Source organism: Micromys minutus (genome assembly GCF_963924665.1).
Source record: "Micromys minutus genome assembly, chromosome: 13".
NCBI lineage: Eukaryota > Metazoa > Chordata > Mammalia > Rodentia > Muridae > Micromys > Micromys minutus.
The window spans coordinates 32,298,416-32,319,901 of NC_137982.1; the positions used below are offsets into that span (position 1 = coordinate 32,298,416).

Genomic DNA, 21,486 nt, shown 5'->3' on the forward strand with positions numbered 1-21,486 from the left:
TATGCAATAAAGCTGATGCTGTCTTCTGAAACCATCTCCAGAGTGGTTTGTCTCTGTGCCCTTTACCAAGCCCTTGCTGTCTTGTGGCAGGACTACCCTTTAACAACAACACTGCTACAATGTCAGGCCAACATGTCTACTGTCATGCTCACTGATGGTAGCCATGAAGCTCTCTGTTGTGTACATTGCCCTGGTCATGGTGTCTTATTGAAGCAATATAAAAGTACCTTACATATTAAGCAATGAGTCTCCTTATTCTTTCTATAAAAATTTTAGAAAATCAATCTGTAAAATTCTGTAAAAAAATTATGCTAGGATTTTGTTCAAGATATCACTAGGATAATATAAAATCTATACAACAATCTAGGATTAACTAACATATTAACAATGTGGACCACCAGGCCTAGTGACTCATACCTATAGTCTCAGCATGCGGGAGGCTGAAATTGAGGAAGATTAGTTCGACTACATACGGAGAACCTCTCTCAACAAAACAAAAATGAACTAAAATCTTACAAAAGCCTTCCACTCTGAGAATAGAGTGTATTTAATTTATTTAACTCTTTAAATTCTCTCAACAGTGTCTGGTGGTTTAGCATTATCATCTGAACTTTAGCTGTTTTATTGCTCGCCTATAGTTTTCTTCCATAATCTGCTGGAATGTTGATCCATAATGTTGTGTGTTTTTACTGTTGCATCAGATATCTCATTCCCAGGCTAAATCTCATTTGATTATAACTTATTACCCTATTATTATGCTGCCATTAACCTTGATAATATATTTTAAGATCTTTCATCTTTATGAGAAATATTTGTCATTTTCTTTTGCTTTGTCTCCTTAGTAATGTAGCTTCTATGAGCAGAACACACTTTCAAAACTTCAATATTGGAAGCAGTTATAGAGAGCAAGCACGTTCCTAAAATTTAAGGGCCTAGAATCTTATTTGACAGAAGGAGTTGAGCACCTTGTGTACAACACTCTTTAATGCAATGTTTTATTTGCTTTTGAAACTCCATAGCCGAATCCACAAACATTAAAATTACTATATCCTCGTGACAAAGATATTCTTTCATTATTATATATCTGGCCCTTGTAACATCCAAAGAAAATGTGCAGTATTTGTTACTAAAATAGCTACTTCAGATTTCTTATGATTTGTATTTGCAAAAAAACAAGTCTTTTCCCCAATTTTAGCCTATTTTTTAAATATTTGAAGTGTATGTCTTACATTCAGAGAGGGATTTTTATAGATAATAAACAGCTGGGTATTTCATTTTCATACACTCTGATGCTCTCATTTTTTAAATTGTTTTATTTAAACCATTTACAGTTGTTGGTTGTTGATATGACTGAATTAAGAGCTAACATCTTGTTAATTTCCTTTTGTGTTTATATCTGGTGCTGGTGTCTTCTGTTTATTTCTGATTGCATAACTTTATTATCTAATAATCAGTGCAAAAGTATAAAAGGTTTATTAACATTTAAAGTTTATCTGTCTATAAGTTGGTTACTTGACCTTAAAAAAACCTAAAATCAGAATTAAGTATAATGATTCTGTCACAGATTTATGGGACAGAATGTGTTCTCAATTAGTAGTCGGTCCCAGTATGTTTAGTTGCTTCATTTGACCTCAAGCAATTGATTCGTTCTGTATTTTGAATTTTATTCATTTGCATTACTGGTTTCTAATTCATATTTCCTTTAAAATATTTTAAGTTGCTCTGTGTAAACAGAATACATTTTACATCACAGTATACTATACTTAGCATATGTTCAAATAATATTGCAACATTTTACATATGGTTTCAGGAATTTAAATTTGTAAATTCCTGTTCTCCTTCCTATCTGATCAAAGGGTATTATTGCATATTTACCTATGGATATGTCAAACACTCACACAGACTTGTTAATTTTTTGCATTAAAGACTCTGGCCTTATACTTAAGAGAAAATGTATTTTGTATTATATTTTATCATTCTTGTAGATCTTTCTTTGTTGATGCATGTCTAATATTCTGCCTGATGAATATTTATTTTGTCTTTAAAAGACATATAATGTGTTAAAGAGCAGGCCTTTGGACAAAAAATTAGTTAAGAGAGTAATAGAGGCAGAGAAAGGCGGGGAGGGAGGGAAAGCAGCAGAAAGAGACAGAGGAGAAAGAGAAAAGAAAATAGAAGAGGAGAGGAGAGAGGAAGGGAGGGAAGGGGAGCGGGGAGAGGAGGGGAGAGGAGAGGAGAGGGGAGGGGAGGAAAGGAGAGGGGAAGGGAGGGGAGGAGAGGAGGGGAGAGATGAGGAGAGAAGAGAAGAGAAGAGAAGAGAAGAGAAGAGAAGAGAAGAGAAGAGAAGAGAAGAGAGAAGAGAAGAGGTGCCCAGAACTCCCAGGTGGCAGTGCTGCTTGGGAACACACACTTCATGCCCAAGGCCAGACCCAGTTTCATCAGGACTGGCAGCCTGCCCTCAGGTTGCTGGGCACTCAGAAGAGGAAGAACCATAGGAGGGTACTCACTCCTGAGCACAGGCTTGAGTCCACCTTCCCTCACCACTGTCTATCCTGGAAGAGACTGCCCTGCCCGAACTCATGGGGCACAGGTGGCAGTGCTGCTTGGACACAGACACTTCCTGCCCAAGATCAGAGGTGGCCCAGTTGCATCAAGACTAGGCACTGACATTAGAACTCACAGCCTACCCAGAGAGCTGAACACTCAGGAACAATCTCCCTTTGGAGGACACGGGCCCACAGACCCACAAGAGAGACAAGCTCCAGTCAGAGACAACATGATCACCTAGAATCCGATAACAAGAAGGCAAGAGGCAAGCTAGAAGAGCCTGGACTAATGTCACACAGACCCTAAAAGAACATAAATGCCAGCCCAGGTTACTATATCCAGTAAAACTCTCAATTACCATAGATGGAGAAACCAAGAAATTCCAGGACAAAAGCAAATTTACACAATATCGGTTCATAAATCCAGCACTATAAAGAATAACAGATGGAAAATTTCATCACAAAGAGGGAAACTTCACCCTCATAAAATCAAGAAACTAATCTTCTTGCAACAAACAACAAAGAAGAAAAAGACACAGACATAATTACCTCTAAGGACAAAAACATCAGGAAACAACAATCACCATTTTTTAATATCTCTTAGCATCAATGGACTCAATTCCCCAATACAAAGACACAGACTATTAGACTGGATATATAAACAGGATTCAGCATTTTACTAAATACAGAAAACTCATCTCAGCAAAAAAAGACAAGCACTACCTCAGAGTAAAAGGTTAAGAAAAAACTTTCCAACCAAATGATCCCAAGAAAAATGCTAGAGTAGCCAACCTAATATCAAATAAAATATGTTTTCAACCAAAAGTCATTGAAAAGGACAAGGAAGAACACTTTTTACTTATCAAAGGAAAGTGAACTCTCAATCCTGAACATCTATGCTCCAAATACAAGGGCACCCACACTCAAAAAAAAAAAAAAAAAAAAAAAAAAAAAAAAAAAAAAAAACTCTACTAAAGCTCAAAGTATATATTGCACCACACACCATAATAGTGGAAGACTTCAACACCCCATTCTCATCAATGGACAGATCATGGAAGCAAAAACTGAACAGAGACACGGTGGAACTAACAGAAGTTATGAACCAAATAGATTTAACAGACATCTATAGAACATTTTATCAACAAAAGAATATACATTCTTCTTAGCACCTCACAGTATCTTCTCCAAAATTGACCATATAATCAGTTACAAACCAGTCCTCAACAGATACAAGAACATTGAAACAATTCTATGCATCCTATCAGATCACTAAGGCTGATCTTCAATAATAACAAAAACAACAAAAAATGCACATACACATAAAAGCTAAACAATGCTCTACCCAATGATAGCTTGGTCGAGAAAGAAACAAAGAAAGAAATCAAAGACTTTTTAGAATTTAATGAAAATGAAGGCACAACATGCCCAAACTATGGGATACAATGAAAGCATTGCTAAGAGGAAAACTCATAGCTCTGAGTGCCTCCAAAAGGAAACTGGAAAAAGCATACACTAACAGTTTGACATCACATTTGAAAGGTCTAGAGCAAAACAAAGCAGATACACCCAAGAGGAGGAGATGGCAAGAAATAATCAAACTCAGAACTGAAATCAACCAAATAGAGACAAATAGAACTATACAAAGAATCAACAAAATCGATGAACACTTAGCCAAACTAACTAGAGGGCACAGAGAGAGTATCCAATTTAACAAAATCAGAAACAAAAAGGGAGACATAACAACAGAAACTGAGAAAATTCAAGAAATCATTAGGTCCTACTACAAAAGCCTATACTCAACAAAACTGGAAAATCTAGAGGAAATGGACAATTGTCAGACAGATACAAGGTACCAGAGTTAAATCAGGATAAGATAAATCATCTAAACAGCCGCAAAACCCCTAAAGAAAAAGAAGCAGTTATCAAAAGCCTTCCAACCAAAGAAAAGCCCCGGACTTGATGGGTTTAGTGCAGAATTCTATCATACCTTCATTGAAGACCTAATACCAATACTCTTCAAACTACCCCACAAAATAAAAATAGAGGGAGCACTACCCAACTCATTCTTTGAAGCCACAACATCACTTATTCCTAAACCACACAAAGAACCTACAAAGAAAGAGAACTTCAGATGAATTTCCCCCCCCCCCATGAACATTGATACAAAAATACTCAACAAAATCCTTGCAAACCGAATCGAAGAACACATCAAAAACATCATTCACCATGATCAAGTAGGCTTCATCCAAGGGATGCAATGATGGTTCAATATATGGAAATACATTAATGGCATCCACTATATAAGCAAACTCAAAGAAAAAAACCACAGGATCATCTCTTTATATGCTGAGAAAGCATCTGACCAAATTTAACACCCCTTCATGTTAAAAGTCTTAGAAAGGTCAGAAATTCAAGGTTCATAATTGAGCATAGTAAAAGCAATATAAAACAAACCAGTAGCAAACATCAAACTAAATGGTGAGAAACTTAAACCAATCCTACTAAAATCAGGAACTAGACAAGGCTATCCACTGTCTTTCTACCTATTCAATGTAGTACTGGAAGTATTAGCCAGAGCAATCAGACAGCAAAAAGAGGTCAAGGAAATACAAATTGGAAAGGAAGAACTCAAAATATCACTATTTGCAAATGATATATTATACTTAAGTGACCCCAAAATTCCACCAGAGAACATTTACAGCTGATAAACAACTACAGCAAAGTGACTGGATATAAAGTTAACTCAAACAAATCAGTAGCCTTCCTCTACTCAAAAGACAAACAGTATTAGAAAGAAGTTAGAGAATTGACACTCTTCTCAATAGTCACAAAGAATATAAAGTACCTTGGTGTGACCTTAACCAAGTGAAGGATCTGTAAGACAAGAACTTAAAGTCTCTAAAGAAGGAAATTGAAGACCTCAGAAGATAGAAAGATCTTCCATGCTCATGGATTGGAAGGATCAACATAGTAAAAATGGTCATTTTACCTAAGCCAATCTACTAATTCAATGCAATCCCCATCAAAATTTTAACTCAACTCAATTCTTCATAGAGTTAGAAAGAGCAATTTACAAATTGATTTAGAATAATAAATAACCCAGGATAGCAAAAACCATTCTAAACAGTACAAAAAAAAAAAAAAAAAAAAAAAAAAAAAAAAAAAAAAAAACCCTTCCGGAAAAATCACCATCCCTGACCTCAAGCTGAACTACAGATCAATTATGATAAATTGATGTGTGGGGTATTGGTACAGGGACAGGCAGGCAGCTCAGTTGAATAGAATCAAAGACCCAGAAATGAACCCACACATGTATGATCACTTGATGTTTGACAAAGGAGCTAAAAACATTGAATAAAAAATGGACAGCCTCCTCAACAAATGGTGCTGGTTCAACTGGCAGTCAGCATGCAGAAGAATGCAAATTGACCCTTTCTTATCTCCTTGTACAAAGTTCAAGTAAAAATGGATTAAAGACTTCCACATAAAACCAGGTACACTGAAACTATTAGAAGAAAGAGTGGGGAAGAGCTTCGAACACATAGGCACAGAGGAAAATTTCCTGGAAAGAACAGCAATAGTTTATGCTCTAAGAACAAGAATCAATAATTGGGACCTCATGAAATTTCAAAGTTTCTGTAAGGCAAAGGACACTGTCAGAAGGACAAAACAGCAACCAGCAGATTGGAAAAAGATCTTTACAAATCCTACATATGATAGAGGGCTAGGATCCAATATATACAAAGAACTCAAAAAGTTAGACTCTAGAGAATCAAATAATTTTATTAAAAATTTGGGTACAGAGCTAAACAAATAATTCTCAATGGAGGAATGCCGAATGGCTGAGAAGCACCTAATAAAATGTTCAATACCCTTAGTCATTAGAAAAATGCAAATCAAAACAGCCCTAAGATTCTACTTCACACCACTCAGAATAGCTAAGTTCAAAAACTCAAGTGACAGATTCTGGTGAGGATGTGGAGAAAGAGGAACACTCCTTCACTGTTGGTACAACCACTCTGAAAATCAGTCTGGCAGTTCCTCAGAAAATTGGACATAGTACTAAGGACCTAGATATACCATTCCTGGGCATATACCCAAGAGAAGCTTCAACATCTAACAAGAACACATGTCCCACCATCATCATAGCATCCTTATTTATAATAGCCAGAAGCTGGAAAGAACCCAGATGTCCTTCAACAGCAGAATGGATACAGAAATTGTGGTACATACACACAATGGAGTACTACTCAGCTATCAAAAACAATGAGTTCATGAAATTCCTAGGCAAGTAGATGGAACATGAAGTGGAAGTAACCCAGTCCCAAAAGAACACTCATCGTATGTATTCACTTATAAGTGGATACTAGCCCCAAAAGATTGGAATACCCAAGAAACCATCCACAGAATGTAGGAATCACAAAGAGAAGAATGACCAGAAAGTGGATGTCTCAGTCTTTCTTAGAAGGATGAACAAAACGTTCATGGGGGGACAATAAAGGGACAAATAGAAGAGCCAGGATTGCAGATAAGATTATCCAGAAACTGCCTCATCTGTGGATACACCCTATTTGTACCCAATTAACCCAAGTTCTATTGCTTATGACAAGCAGTGCTTACTGTCAAGAACCTGATATGAATGCCTCCTCAGATGCTCTGCCAGAGCCATACTGATACAGAGGAGGATGCTTGCTGCTAACCATCAGACTAAACACAAGGACCTGAATGAAGGAGCTAGAGAAAGGACTGAAGGAACTGAAAGGGTCTGCAACCCCATGGGAAGAAATTATCAACTAACCAAACCCACCACATCTCCAAGGAACTAAATCACCAACCAATGAATACACATGGAAAGACCTTGGCCACAGGTGTATATGCAGTAGAGGATAGCATTTTCTGACATGAATGGGAGGGGACGTCTTTGGTCCAGTGAAGGCTCATTTTCTCAGTGTAGGGGAACACCAAGGTGCTGAGGTAGGAGAGGATGGTTTTGAGAGGGAGCATCTTCATGGAGGCAGTGGGAGAGGAAAGTGGAATGGGATTGTGGGAAAGGGATAACATCTGAAATGTAAGTGCAGAGAATATCCAATAAAAATTGGGGTGGAATAAAAGAGAAGATGAGAGGAGAGGAGAGAAGAGGAGAGGAGAGGAGAGGAGAGGAGAGGAGAGGAGAGGAGAGAAGAGAAGAGAAGAGAAGAGAAGAGAAGAGAAGAGAAGAGAAGAGAAGAGAAAAAGTAGAGAACAGAACATTTTAAATTTCTTCTCTGCTTTAGAAGATAACATCACAAGTTCTAAATGATTATCAGTATTTTAGCTGGTGGGGGTGTGGTCATGCTGAGTCTTTGAGCATCCTAAGTTTTGTGTTTCTCTGTTCTATGCTCTCAGTATTCCTTCCTGTGTTTGAATGTCCAAAATTGAACACACATACATTTAAGATTGCCATGTCTTCTTGGTGAATATCAGTATTCATTATTGTGGAAATTGCCCGTTTACTATTCCAATTTCTGACATAAGCATTGATTGCTAATAATATAACACACATAAACGAGGAATGATTTGCTAAATGTCATCATCTCAAAGGTTTTTCATTTATAGTCACCTTACTTCATTGTTTAGGTCTGTTGCAAGATGAAAACATGGCAGAAGGGCAGGGCCCTTCCTGGCAGCCAGGAAAAAAAAGTGAACAAAGCCAAGAATAACATAAGCCTTTCAAGGACAAACTCCTAATGATCCATTTTATCCACTCATAATCTCCCTTCACAATTTCAACTCATCCCAATAATCCATTCAACGATGAACCCATCAAGGTTTTAGCCGATTTATTAAGTCGGTATCTTAACCATCCAATCACCTTCTTCCAATAGCACCATCACCTGGGGACAAAATTTTGGGGGTTCACTTCAGATCTAAAGCACACAGATTGAAAGTTTTTGTTTTTTTTACTTGCTATAATTATATGTGACTTGTTTTCTTCTTTTCATAGCTTCTAATTATGATGCATGATAGCTCTTCTACATGTGCAATGCATCTATTTTATTCAGATTTTCTGAATCCTACTGTGCTGCCTGTTTGTGTGTCAACTTGACACAAGCTGGAGTTATCACAGAGAAAGGAGCCTCAGTTGAGAAAATGTCTCCATGAGATCCAGCTGTAAGGCATCTTTTCAAGCAGTGATCAAGGTGGGAGGGTCCAGCCCATTGTGGGTTGTGCCATCTCTGGACTGGTTCTATAAGAAAGCAGGCTGAGCAAGCCAGGGGAAGCAAGCCAGTAAATAACATCCTTCCATAGCCTCTGCATCAGCTCCTGTTTCTTGACCTGCTTCAGTTCCAGTCCTGATTTCTTTTGGTGATGAACAGTGATATCAAAATATAAGCTGAATAATCTCTTTACTCCCCAATTTGTTTCTTGGTCATGATGTTTTTTTGCAGGAATAGAAACCCTGACTAAGACACCTACCAATTAAAATATGAGCTATCCAGTGGCGTAGGTTAAAGAGGAAAGAGATACTTGTCATTCTCTTTGGACTTCTGAGTTTCTGTGATTAGTAATTTGAAGTCTTCCATTATGTCTGAAAATTATTAAATGACATTCCTTCAATCCCATTTACACATGTACTGCTTGGTACCTTGGGTGTCCTGTTCTACTTATTCATGCCTTTTCTCCTGCATATCCTGATACCTTTGGTTTTATTATAATTACTTTAAAAACAGTATAATTGTATTATTTTAAAGTAATTTCTATCTTCAAATGTATGATACTTTTTGTACATGCATCCAATCTGATAAAGAGCCATCAAAAATATTAGCTCCTGTTCTTCATATCTACTAGTTCTTTAAGCTGAAGAATCACATCAGTTCATTCATTTTTTACCATAGAGTTTTATTGAGGTTAACTTACATATCTATTTACTGTTTCTAACATCAGCACCATGTCTAAATTTGCTTCACACATCATTTTGGTTGATGTAAGTATAATCTTTATAAATTTAGCCATGCTATCCTAAGATCTTTGTGTTCAAAGTAGGGTGTGTTAGGGAAAAGAGGGATGTGTGAAGTAAGAAGATAAAAGTGTGAACATAGAAAGTGCGGATAAAATATCACCATGTTGACTGAAAATGAACATTGAATTAAGAAAGAATAAATTTACAGCAACAAAAAACTAAAAATCAGAATTAAGAAATCAGTAAAGTAAATAAAAATGAAGCAGTAAAAATAGTACCAAGTCTACAGAAAGGAATAAAATAAAAACAAAGACAAAAAGAAAGATAGAATGATTAATCCCTATATCAATTAGTATGCTAAGTATAAGTGGGACAATGACTCTAATTAAAGTCAGAAAGTGTCATTTGCTAAAGGGTTCAAAATCAAAAACCAAGTACATGCTGAAGGATGTACTAACAACATAGCTCATAGAACCCACGATGATAAAAATCAAAGATAAGTTGTTAGTAAAATGGTGGTGAAAATAATATAGACAAACATTAAATATCATGACATTTTTATGACTACATCAAGATAATATTCCTGGGAGATCCTACCACTGAGATACATAAAGAGAGTTATAATAAAAAATAAGTCTTGATTTATCAAGAAAATATCAATATTAAATGTATATGTGTACAATGAAAATAAAATGAAATATAATTTGACAAAACTAAAGCTGGAAAACTGTTTTCTATCACTACTCATAATAGAAGGAAAGAACCAAATCCAGCAAGGTGCCTTCTGCACTCTACACACAATTCATGGCACATAAGCACACACACCACAGACACACACACCGAGACACACAAATCAATAATCGCAATAATAATGATGTTTAAGAAAGAACTAAAAAAAAAAAAAAACTGGACCAATATTTCACATAATGAAAAAGTTTAAACAGTTTTTTTGGTTAAAAAATACACAATTTAAAAAAATACCACCAACAAACTTAACATAATCCACTGCTACAAATCAGAATGTAAAAAACCAAAAAGTATCTACAGAAAAAAAAATAAAATACCAGATGTCATTGAGAGTCTGGCATCAAGGAATGCCTGGAGAAGTACATGAAGCAGGCCACCATTGTGAAGTTAATCATTAATATCCTCTAAAGACTAGGTGAGCGCATTTCTCAAAATGAATACACAAGAATATCATATATAAATATTTGATCACAGAAGAGAAATGTGAACAAATATTGAACTCTGTATAATATGCATGCTAAAGTATTTAGAAGTATGCTACTGTCTATAAGTTACTTAGAAACACATAAAAATGATATATATTAATAGAAAAAAAGGTGATCAAATGGGTCAGCATTTGACAAAAATAAAAAAGTAGCCAATAATAAAAATAGAGTTAGAAAGCAGATGAGCAATAACTGTAAGGCTGTTTAAAATTTGATATTTGTAGTATGATAAATTAGGTAATAAGCTGGAGGAAAGAAAAAGTAAAATAAAACTTTATAAAAATAAAAGCAAACTAGAATTCATGGCCAACAGAGTGTCCTAACCAACTCTGGGGAAGAAAACTTGTTCAGACTGAAGCAAAAAGTAGTGTAGTTGATTGATGAGAGAGAGAGAGAGAGAGAGAGAGAGAGAGAGAGAGAGAGAGAGAGAGAGAGAGAGAGAGAAACAGAGAGAGAGAGAGAGAGAGAGAGAGAGAATACTAGCAATAAATAGATTGGTAAATAGTAACTGATATTTATTTCATCAATTTATTTAAACATAATTAAATGTTTAAACCCCAGTAAGCAAGCGTGTCTGACGGTCTATAAGGCGTTTAGAAATGTGATGGACGGTATTAACAACACAAAGACAAAGAGAACTGAAGCACATGATGAAGTCCTTAAACTACGGCCATTTGAAGATGGGGGCAAGAATTTCTGAGGTGACACCCAAAAAAAAAGAGGTGTGGCTTATAATTAATGATGGGAATGATATATAGTAACTGTTCGTGGTCCAATCTATTAGTTGAGGGCAAGGGAAGAAAGGCAATAAACACATACTTTTTTTTTTAAGGACAGCTTTAATCCCAACCATACTGATAAATACATTCAACATAAACATACATGTTTTACATGCCCCAGTTAAAAGACAAGTAGGTAAGAATTGGCGAGAAAAAGTCACCCATATGATTGCTACCAAAAAAAAAAAAAAAAAAAATCCAACTTTAAATACAAAGCCATATGTAAGATAACAAGCAAATGGAAAAAAATCTGTAAAAATGTAGGCCTTCCCTTGACCTTAGAGAGTTATAATTGCTATCCTGATAGCTTCACTAAATTGATCTAAAAATATTGACTATAACCACCATCCAAAGAATATACATGCTGGGACCCACGGCTTCAGCTGCATATGCAGCAGAGGATGGCCTTGCCGGGCATCAGTGGGAGGAGAGGCCCTTGGTCTTGTGAAGGCTCCTTTCCCCAGTGTAGGGGAATGCCGGGTTGGGGAGGCAGGATGGGGTGGGAGGAGCACCCTCATAGAAGCAGGGGGATGGGAGATAAAGTAGGATGTCTCTGGAGGGTAAACCAGAAAAGGGGATAACATTTGAAATATAAATTTAAAATATCCAATAAAATAAAAAGAATCGTTAAGACTACATGAACAGGTTCGACCACAAACAGTATTATTACCAATTGTGACAAGCAGTGTGTCATCTTAATAAATATCTCCACGGATAAAACATATTTCCCAATATGTATCAAAAAAGACACAATATGGGCTGGAGAGACAGCTCAGTGGTTAAAGGAATTGGCTCTCTGAGATGTCCGGAGTTTGGTTGCCAACACACAGAGAGTGGTTCACAACCATTTATAACTCCAGTGCTAAGGGATCTGATGTCCTATTCTGCCCTCCATAGGCACCTAGCACACATGTGGTACATGGACACAAATGATGGCATGATACCCATGCACACAGAACAATCAAATTCATTTCAGAAAGAAGATACAAAAACCCTATGTGTGAGCAGATGCAATAACAAGATTTGAAATCCAAAAAAGAAAAAAGAAAAAAAACACGATCTGGGAAAGCTAGACATATAAATAGACAAATGCACAGGTCAATTAGAGAATTCAGCACTCCTTTAGTAACTGAGAGAGCATGAGACAAAAACTCAGTAAGATACACAGGATTGGAAAAGCACTGTCAAGCAGCCTGAGCCAACAGGTTTTTGCAGAGCGTGCAGCCCATGCCAAGCAGAGTCCTCTCCTGCGCACCAACTAGGTTAGACACATGGTGACCTATAAAACAAACACAAAGTTGAAGAAATGAAACTATACAGGTTGTGGGTTTTCTTCAAACCAACAATAGAGTTAAATTGGAATGTAATAAAAAAAAATTCCTAAAACATTTGTAAATCAAACAACCCAGGATACGCTGCGTGGATGGACTGGAGCAGCTGCAGAGCTGGAAACTTACAACTTTAAATATGGATATTAAAAAAGAGAAAAGGTTATGAGTGAGTGACTAAAAAAAGTAGTCTGGGCGGTTTATAAATAAAGTTTTATTGAAATGCAGCAACACTTGTCCATCGGTACATTGTCTCTGGGTGCGTCCATTACTGCAAAGGACGGATTAGAGAGTTGCAATAGAGACCTTAGGGCACAGATCCCAAAGCCAGGATGTATGTGATGTTAGGCGGGACCTATAGGAAAAATCTGCCAACACTTGATCTGAGGTACCATTTCAAGAAACCAAACCAAAATACATAAATCAAACCTGAAGTAAGTCACAAAATGGAAGAATGAATCTGAAAATCAGAGAAAGTGGGGGAAAGAAGCAAAGCAATAAAGCCAATAGCTCTATGTTTGCAATAAATCAACAAAATTGATTCACTTCTAGTCAGATTCGCCAAGGTAAACCGAGATGAAGCTCGAATCCCCAATGTCAGAAATACAAAAGGGAGCACCCTGATATTGTGTGATGGGTAATAAGTTATTCCAAAACGTCTGTGCTGGTGACCAAACCCAAACTGCCATGAGCTTGATTCACAACACCCAACTCATTGAAAGTGGTTCCAAGTGTTTTACTGGGGGCAGGATTCTGCACTATGCAAAAAGCAGTGCCTTTTAGTAAAAGTATAGCTAGAGACCAGCCCTAAGAAATAGTTTTTTCTTAATCCCATTCAAGTCTTCCTTTACTACCCTACAAGGAAGGTTTTAATTCTAGAACTCTTCTTTCCGGCTCCCAGGTATAGTACCTTGTCTATTTCCTGGAAGTACGTCTCCCAGACTGTAAGTGGAGACTAAGTGAGAACACATCTTACTATAACTCTAAGAGCAGGCAAATGTTCAGAGCTGAATTTTTACTCTTGAAGAGTGTTAATGGGGGTGGTAAAGAAAAAGAAAAAAATACACGTCTAGGAGAGCAGGCCAGGAAAGTGTCATCAGATGGGATTGTGAGATGTGAGGAGCTAATACTTTTTAATATATTCTGGCTCTGTTTTAAGACAGCCTGTTTTTTTTTTTTCCCCAAAAGAAAACCATTCTAATCTGGATTACCACTCTCTCAATTACCATGTCTTAGATAAGCACGCATGTATGAAACATTTTGCAGTGCAATTACCATTTCCCAGGCCCTGATGGACTAGATTTTGTCTTGTCCTATTTTTGACCACACACACAAAGATCTTTCTATAAATTAATCATGAATTGTTCGAAGCTCTTATTCAGCATGCAGAGATGTGGCACATATCACTGTCCTTGTGCCTTTCCATGAGATTAAGATGACAAAACAGACTTGAGGTGGGGGAGGGGAGGGAGGGGATGTGCAGTTCACCTTCAGATTTTGAGCATTATGATGATATTTCTATGTGAAAAGTTTAATGAAAAACTAGATTGCTCTAATTTGGGATGGATAAGTCATTGCAAATTTAAATTGTTTTAAAAAATAATAAGCAAGCTCTTGAGTCATACTGAATGATTCAGCCATGAATTCTTGAGAGGATTAATTTAAAACCTCTCCAGTGAGACAGTCATGCCTACTCTCAGAAAGACAGAAGAGAAAAACAGAAAAGGTAAGTGATTTTAGAGGGGGAAAAGTGAAGAATCAGAACAAGTAGAACCTTGCTAGCCAATCAGAGCAGGTATGCGCAAGAGGGGAGGTAGCCATGTAGGCTTGGGTGGAAAGTCTGCTGAGCATGTTTTACATTCTCACCATCTCCCTCTCCCATTTCCTTCTTCCTGAATTCCTAAGGGAAGTAAGCATTTGTATTGTTCACAATCTAGGGACCACTGAGTAGGCCTCACATTTTGAGATCCATCTCTCAAAGTCAAGAAAGATACAGAAGGCAAAGTCATAGTTTTGTCTGATACCTCCTTCTGAAAGGAATACAGGAAAAGTAGGTGCTGCCTCAGCATAGAGAAGACACTCAGCATCTCTTCCCACGGATCCAGATTCCTTACTTCACTCACGACACTGTTATCTGTGTCCCTTATGCTTTCTCTGAGAGCTACACTTTTGGGGAAGGGGGAGTCCTTGATCTGCCTCTTCCATAGTGCCTGCTTGTCAGACATCTGATGGTCTTGAAAAGATAGAGTGTCCAGATCTAGGATTCTAGTTTATCTGTGTCCCTACATGGTTCCTTCATTGATTCATTGACTATTGTGTTATTAAGCATTTAGGAAGGTCAAGTATAATGGAGTTATGCCACACAGTTAGGGCCTAAAGTAACAGGTTACAAAAGGTTATTTTCCTTGGTTCTGCCACAACCAGCCTCCTTTTCCAGGTCTTTCCACTTAACCAAGAAGAGGCATTTGAGCCAAGATGACATTTAGGTTTTCCTAACATGATATGTGTGTGTGTGTGTGTGTGTGTGTGTGTGTGTGTGTGTGTGCGTGTATGTGTGTGTGTGATATTGTATATAGTGTACTATATTATATACTATATAAATGTCACCTTTGTATTACTTATGAACATATCACATCTTAAAATAAAATTAACCCTGAAGTTTTGATAACTGGCAGGAAGTAAATCTTAATATACAATGAGCCAAAGCACGGAAAGATCCAGAAGGAAAGATGACGCAATAAGGTGTGGCATGCCATGCACTTTGTTCTTAGAAATTTTGCTTTGCTGCTTTAGCTTATCATGGGTGCTTGAAAATTCACTTCATCCTTTGTTAAAGTAAGTTACTGCCATATGTGAGAGGATATCTAGAACCTAAGAGTCTCTGGGTACATTCATAAAGGTAGGGGCCAGTCAGCTGCTAACAACTGTCCTGAGTGAAGCTAGAGCAAAAGCGAAATAGCCTCCGGATGCTATTTTTATATTCTGGCTCCTTTCCCAAAAGACTCGCAATAATTCTCTTAAATCATGGCCCCAAACCACAAATTGTGTTAGACGGAGCAGGTCCTATGGGGCTCCTAATCATGACCTTGTCTGGTTCCCCAACCCCTAACTTTCTGATTTGCAACAGGCAACTCATTTGCAATAAGTTAGACAAATACTGCTGAGAAAAATAAGTCAGTTGGGTGCTTACTGCCTGGAAGAATTTCTCCTACAAGAGAAAACACAAAAGATTATTCAAAAGAATAAATGCCCTCAAATAACAACATCGATGAACAACAATCAGTTTCAAAAGGCTGCAGATATGGGTGAAACCAACTGTTTTCTGACAGTCATTTCCATCTCCCTCCCCCCACCCTAGAGAATTATGTTTGTCTCCTCTGCATAGGTTCTTATGTTGAGATATTCAACATAGCATTGGAAAAGGCTGGAGCTGATTCTGGCCACAGAGAAACAGGGGAACTTCCTGTTCAAAGAGCTCACGCTGACCTATCTTGAGATGCAACCTGGGACAGAGGCAGAGCCAGAACAAAAGTTCTAAGAGACCTGACACAGAAAATAGGTCTACTCTGTTCTTTCAATAAAAAAGCCAGGAATATGAGCACCAAGAATTCATATTATCACAGTATTTCTTTCTCATGGGCTGCAAGCTAAAGTCAGAGAGTTCCCAGTTAGCTGAAAGTTACACTAAGAATTCGTTTTTGTCTGTTTGTTAGTTTGTTTTCAGGACAGGGTTTCTCCCTGTAGCCATAGCTGTTTTGGAACTCATTCTGTAGAACAAGCTAGCCTTGATGTCATAGATCTGCCTGCCCCTGCCTCCCAAGTGCTGGGATTAAAGATGTGCACCGCCACTGGTCGTCACAGAAACTGATCATTAATATGTGTATGTCTGGTGCTGTATTGGTGATTCATGAAGACTAAAAATGAAATGTATTCATCATTTACATGAAACTCAACTGGACCTATTCTTTGTTTATTAATATGAGAGCCTGGCATAGCTTTCAAAATTATCTGCAAATGGCTTTGGCTCGGTTGTTCACCATCAGCCCAGACATGTCCTCTAAACTCCAGAACCTTAAAATCCATTTCTTTCTTAAGATGTCCACTTTAATGTCTAATGGGCATTTAAAACTCAACTGAATAATCACCTCCATTAATCCACAGTTTACCTCCTGCTCTCTAGAGTCACCCCTTCTTCTCCTTAGCCTAAATACCCCTGAAGTCTGCCCCCCCACAGGTCCATTGATTGAGTTAAAATAATGTCCTCCTTACTCACAGTGCTCTGCTGCTTTAATTTTTTTTTTTTTTTGTTTTTTATAAATATTTGCATGAATCAGGAGAGCTCATGATTTTGCATCCCTGTACGTCTGAGTCTAGGCAAAAGCCTTGGGCAGTTCAGATGATGAAGAAATAAGCCCCAAGGGTGCCCACACATTTCTCCTCTGCCAGAGATATCTCTTCTTTGGAATCAGAGAAGCTCTTGCCACATCTGTACCCATCCACCAATAAATGACTGTGTCTAAAGAAGGGCAAAGGTGGCAACAGCTTATGCATTTGCAAGCTCAGCCCAGGTTTTCCCTTTTCCTTCCAGAAGCATCTCTGAGAACCTCTGTGAACTGCTGACTCTTGCTTGGGGGAAGAAACATCTCACCCCCTGAAACCGTCACCTCCATAGCAGTCACTGAAGGAAGCACTTAGCTCTGTACTTCTAGAGAGATGCCACCTTGCTGGCCAAAGGACAAAGGAGTGGAGTGACATCAAGCGAATGCACAAGATAGAACCCTGCAGGATCTGCAGTTCAGAGCAGAGGACCCCAGGACATTCCTCCCTAGCCTTTCTTTGGTGTGAACAAGGCGTGTTGTCAATGCTGTGACTTCATCCTATCAAACAGACAGTAGTGTTTCTGTCATGACTGTGGAACTCTCAGAGAAACAATCAACTCTTCTGTGCCTATGCCACCTTAAAGGTGACAGAGATGCTGGAGAGGCTCAGCCAAAGCGGAAATGGAGCACTACTTTACCATGTTTTCAGATATTCAGGGCCATTTTGGAAGCTGGTGCTTTCTGTAACACAGTCCCACTATGTCTTCCTGTCCCATATAACATGCCAACCATGTCAAGTACACATGTGTAAATGTTCCAGTAGGGTTAGTGACATAAATTACAAAATGAGGCTAGAAACCATTTGAGAAAACAGTTTAAGTGTTGGGGAGGAAACTATCTAGAATTCTGTCATCAAAACACCAAAGAGCACATAAAGCCATGGTTTAGTGGCTTAAACACAGGCTACTCTTATAGGGGACTCAGATTCCTTCCCAGCACCCACATGGTAGGTCACAACCATCTGTAACGAAAATTCCAGAGGATCCAACACCCTCTTCTGCCCGCCTCAGGAACCAGCCAAGCACACACAGTACACAACCTCGAGCATACACACACACACACACACAACACACACACACACACACACACACACACAGACATATGTTCATATACATAAAATTAAAATAAATAAATCTAAGAAGGCTGTCAAACAGTTATGTAAGACCTGGGACAAATACTGTGAATATCAACACCTGTTGCTTATGTGGAACACAAACAGGCTACAAGTTTTAAAAAAAAAAAAAAAAAAACAAGTTGAAAATAGTTGTATTGGAGAGAAAAGCTGGGGAAAAGGTTCAGTTTTAATAAGTTCACTATCTTGGCCCAGTAGATTCCATATTATGTATTTTTCCATTTTCTCAGTTTTTAAGAAAATAATCAAACTTAAGTGTGATATATATCATAGTGCATATATATTGCATTTTAGTGTCAAAAGTTTCCATGCCCTGTCAAAAACATAAGGGACATATTTTATTATGTTACTGTGCCTTAGTTTCTGTTATAAAACAAAACGTGTCTCTCAAGCATAAGTTAAAAAGTATACTTCTTTCTTTCTATTCTCCCAAGCTTAAGGGGGGGGCAGTAACTTGAAAGCTGCTTTTGGGATTTTTTTAGTTTGGGGTGGTAAGTTCTAGTCAGTTGTCAAGAACACAAATTCAACATCCCCAGTTAGCGAAGTGCTCAGCCATTTTCTAGGAAGATTTCCGCATGGTCAACTTTGTTCCCATCGAGGAATTTTCTAAACTGACTTTCCCCATCACCCTCCTGAGTAATCGCTTTCCTGAGGATGGCTAAGACGTTCTCATCCTCCAATTTCCTCAATTAATCCGTGCCAATTATTGCTATTTGACTTGAACACTGTACTTGGTAATTCTCTCAGGCCACCTGAAATCTGTACATGACAGAAATCACACTACACAAAACACTCTTCTGCACGTGTCACAAAGAGCAAACGGCCCACCACCCTGAGTATAGCTATCAATGTCAAACAGATTGTCACCTGCAGAACCCAAAAGAAAATGCATCAAAATCAGCTTCGGACAAAGTATTGCTCTATGGAAAAACACCAGATTGTTTTTGTTTTGGTTTTTTGTTGTTATGTGTACAAATGTCTTCAATGTCTGATTTAATTATTTAAAGAATGAGTTTTATTTAAAGAATAATTATTATAAAAGGACCTGTCCCTGAAATCCAGGGCAATGTACAGAGTGTAGTTTCAGAGCACACTTTTTTAAAAAGCAAAGATGCATTTGCCCCAGTTTCCAGTAAACACCGTAAAAGAAACGTTTGTATTCTAGCCCGGGTCGAGGCTATTGAGCCCTTCGCAGCACAGACCTGTTATAAACGCTGGGCCGCTTGCCATACCCCCACTTCCGGAAACGGAGTTGAAAAAAAAAAAAGAAAGAAAGAAAGAAAGAAAAACCATACCTCGAAAGCAAAGTGCATAACGAGCTACTCAGCCCCCTTTCCTGCCTCCCAAGATTGGTACCTGTGGCCTTTGGAAAAATACTTCACCTCCAAAAACTCAGACTAAGTTGCCACCTCCTCCTGCACCACGCGCCCACCCGTGTGCGTCTCCCTGGGGCTCCACACATAACCACCCCCAGAGCGCACCTGCACTCCTCCAAGTCCCTGCAGTGTGAAGTAGTGGCGCCCAGCTCCCAGCCAAGCACGTACCTACAAATGCTCAAATGCTCCCCTATTCGCTGGGCTGCAAACTGTCCTCAAATTAATCATCCACCTCAGCCCCACTCTCCAAAGCCCACGTCCTTGTCTCCTTTCCTCTCTTGAAGATTTCGTCCCCCAAACACCTGTACACCTACCTAACCCTCCGGCTGCCAGACATCAGGTGCCCACGCTGAGTCCTGCCCCACGCGCTCTCAGCCCACTGCGTTTTCCCCACTGGGCTTCCCGGACCCCCACCTGGCCCAGAGTACCTTCTGTCACCTCTGATTACCCGCCGACCGCCTTCACTGCCACCCCCACGAGCTCGGGAAAGAGACACCTACAATACCTGCTGCAAGGTCGGCGGCCAGGGCCACTAGCAGGAGGGCCAGGCTCGGTGCGGAGCCGCGCGCTGGGGTCATGGCCACCCGGTGGCGGTGCAAGGCTTCGGGGGTCCCAGAGCGCAGCCCGCAGCGCGGGCCGCTTTGAAGTTCCCGGGGCGCGGGAGGGGAGCGCAGCCGCGACACCCTTCGGAAGTGCGCGGTTGGCTCTAGCGACAGCGGGCGCTCCCCTCCGCCGCCTCCCCCATCCCACGCCCCCCGCGGCTGGCGGCGCGCCGCTCCTGCCACTGGCCCCGCGGGCTGCCTCGAGGGACTGGGCCCGCCTCTGCCGCGCCTCCACCCTCTCCGCTGCCAGCCACCCTCCCGAGGGCGGGGCAGAAGACCGAGGGTGGAGGGGTGGCGGGGAGGTGACACCTCTTGTGGGCGATGAGAAGCGGGCCGCGCCAGGTCCCTGAGATTAGCTTTTTCTTGTGGGGGTGGGATTGGGGTGGGGTATAGGAGAGCAAAGCCCAGCTGAGACTTTGAAGACACGTAGGACGGCAGCAGCTGCTTTCTCTACAGTCTCCTACAGAAGATCCACCTTTCAGTATCTCTCCACATTGGTTTATTGGTCCCCCAAATGTAACTAGCCTGAGCCAGGAGAACACCACAGGCTGTGTCCCACCCCAGCACCATAGCTCTTGGGTCTGTGAAAGCGCTCCCAGTCTCTGGATCCCTGAAAATGACCCAAGGCACCTTTGCCTTCAGACTACACAGCTCTGCTTTCCCAAACAAACTTCATTCATGTCCTCATCTCAAGACTTCATAATGACACAAAGCTGAGAAAACTTTGCCAGGTATCATAGACATCTATGGTGAGTAATGGAAGTAAAGGACCAGACACAGACACATAGAACATATCAGAGTTAGCAACCTAGCAACCGGGTGAGGGAGGTTGTTAAACAAAAGAAAGGAGGGGAAGTGCTCAAATCATAAAAAGTCATTAGAGTATTGCTTACCACCACCAGCACCACCACCACCAAACCTGCACACCACACACATCCTCCTGTAAAAGCTTCCTAACAAATGGCTGCTTCCCATCCCGATAGGGACCCAAATAATCACCAGTTAAACAGAAACAAATAGGAGCTCCATTTACTCATGCTGCCTGAATGTAAAAGTGAATGGGATTGTTTTCATTTGAATGACACACAAAACCAAGACTACAATGCTGGTACTATCCCTGGTGTTAGACGGCTCCTCGGAAGTGCTTGAGTCATATAAATTAAATGCTTTAG

General features: G+C 39.5%; 1 protein-coding gene across 1 annotated transcript in view; it reads right to left on the reverse strand.

The window, feature by feature from the left end:
* ACVR1C (activin A receptor type 1C) overlaps positions 1–20,395 on the reverse strand; it is a 76,196-nt gene extending 55,801 nt beyond the window's left edge. Inside the window, exon 1 of the mRNA XM_080927269.1 lies at positions 20,218–20,395. Within this exon, the coding sequence (XP_080783395.1) occupies positions 20,218–20,290 (73 nt within the window). The 5' untranslated portion in view covers positions 20,291–20,395. The remainder of the gene's footprint in view (positions 1–20,217) is intronic.
* Between the last annotated feature and the right edge of the window lie 1,091 nt (positions 20,396–21,486).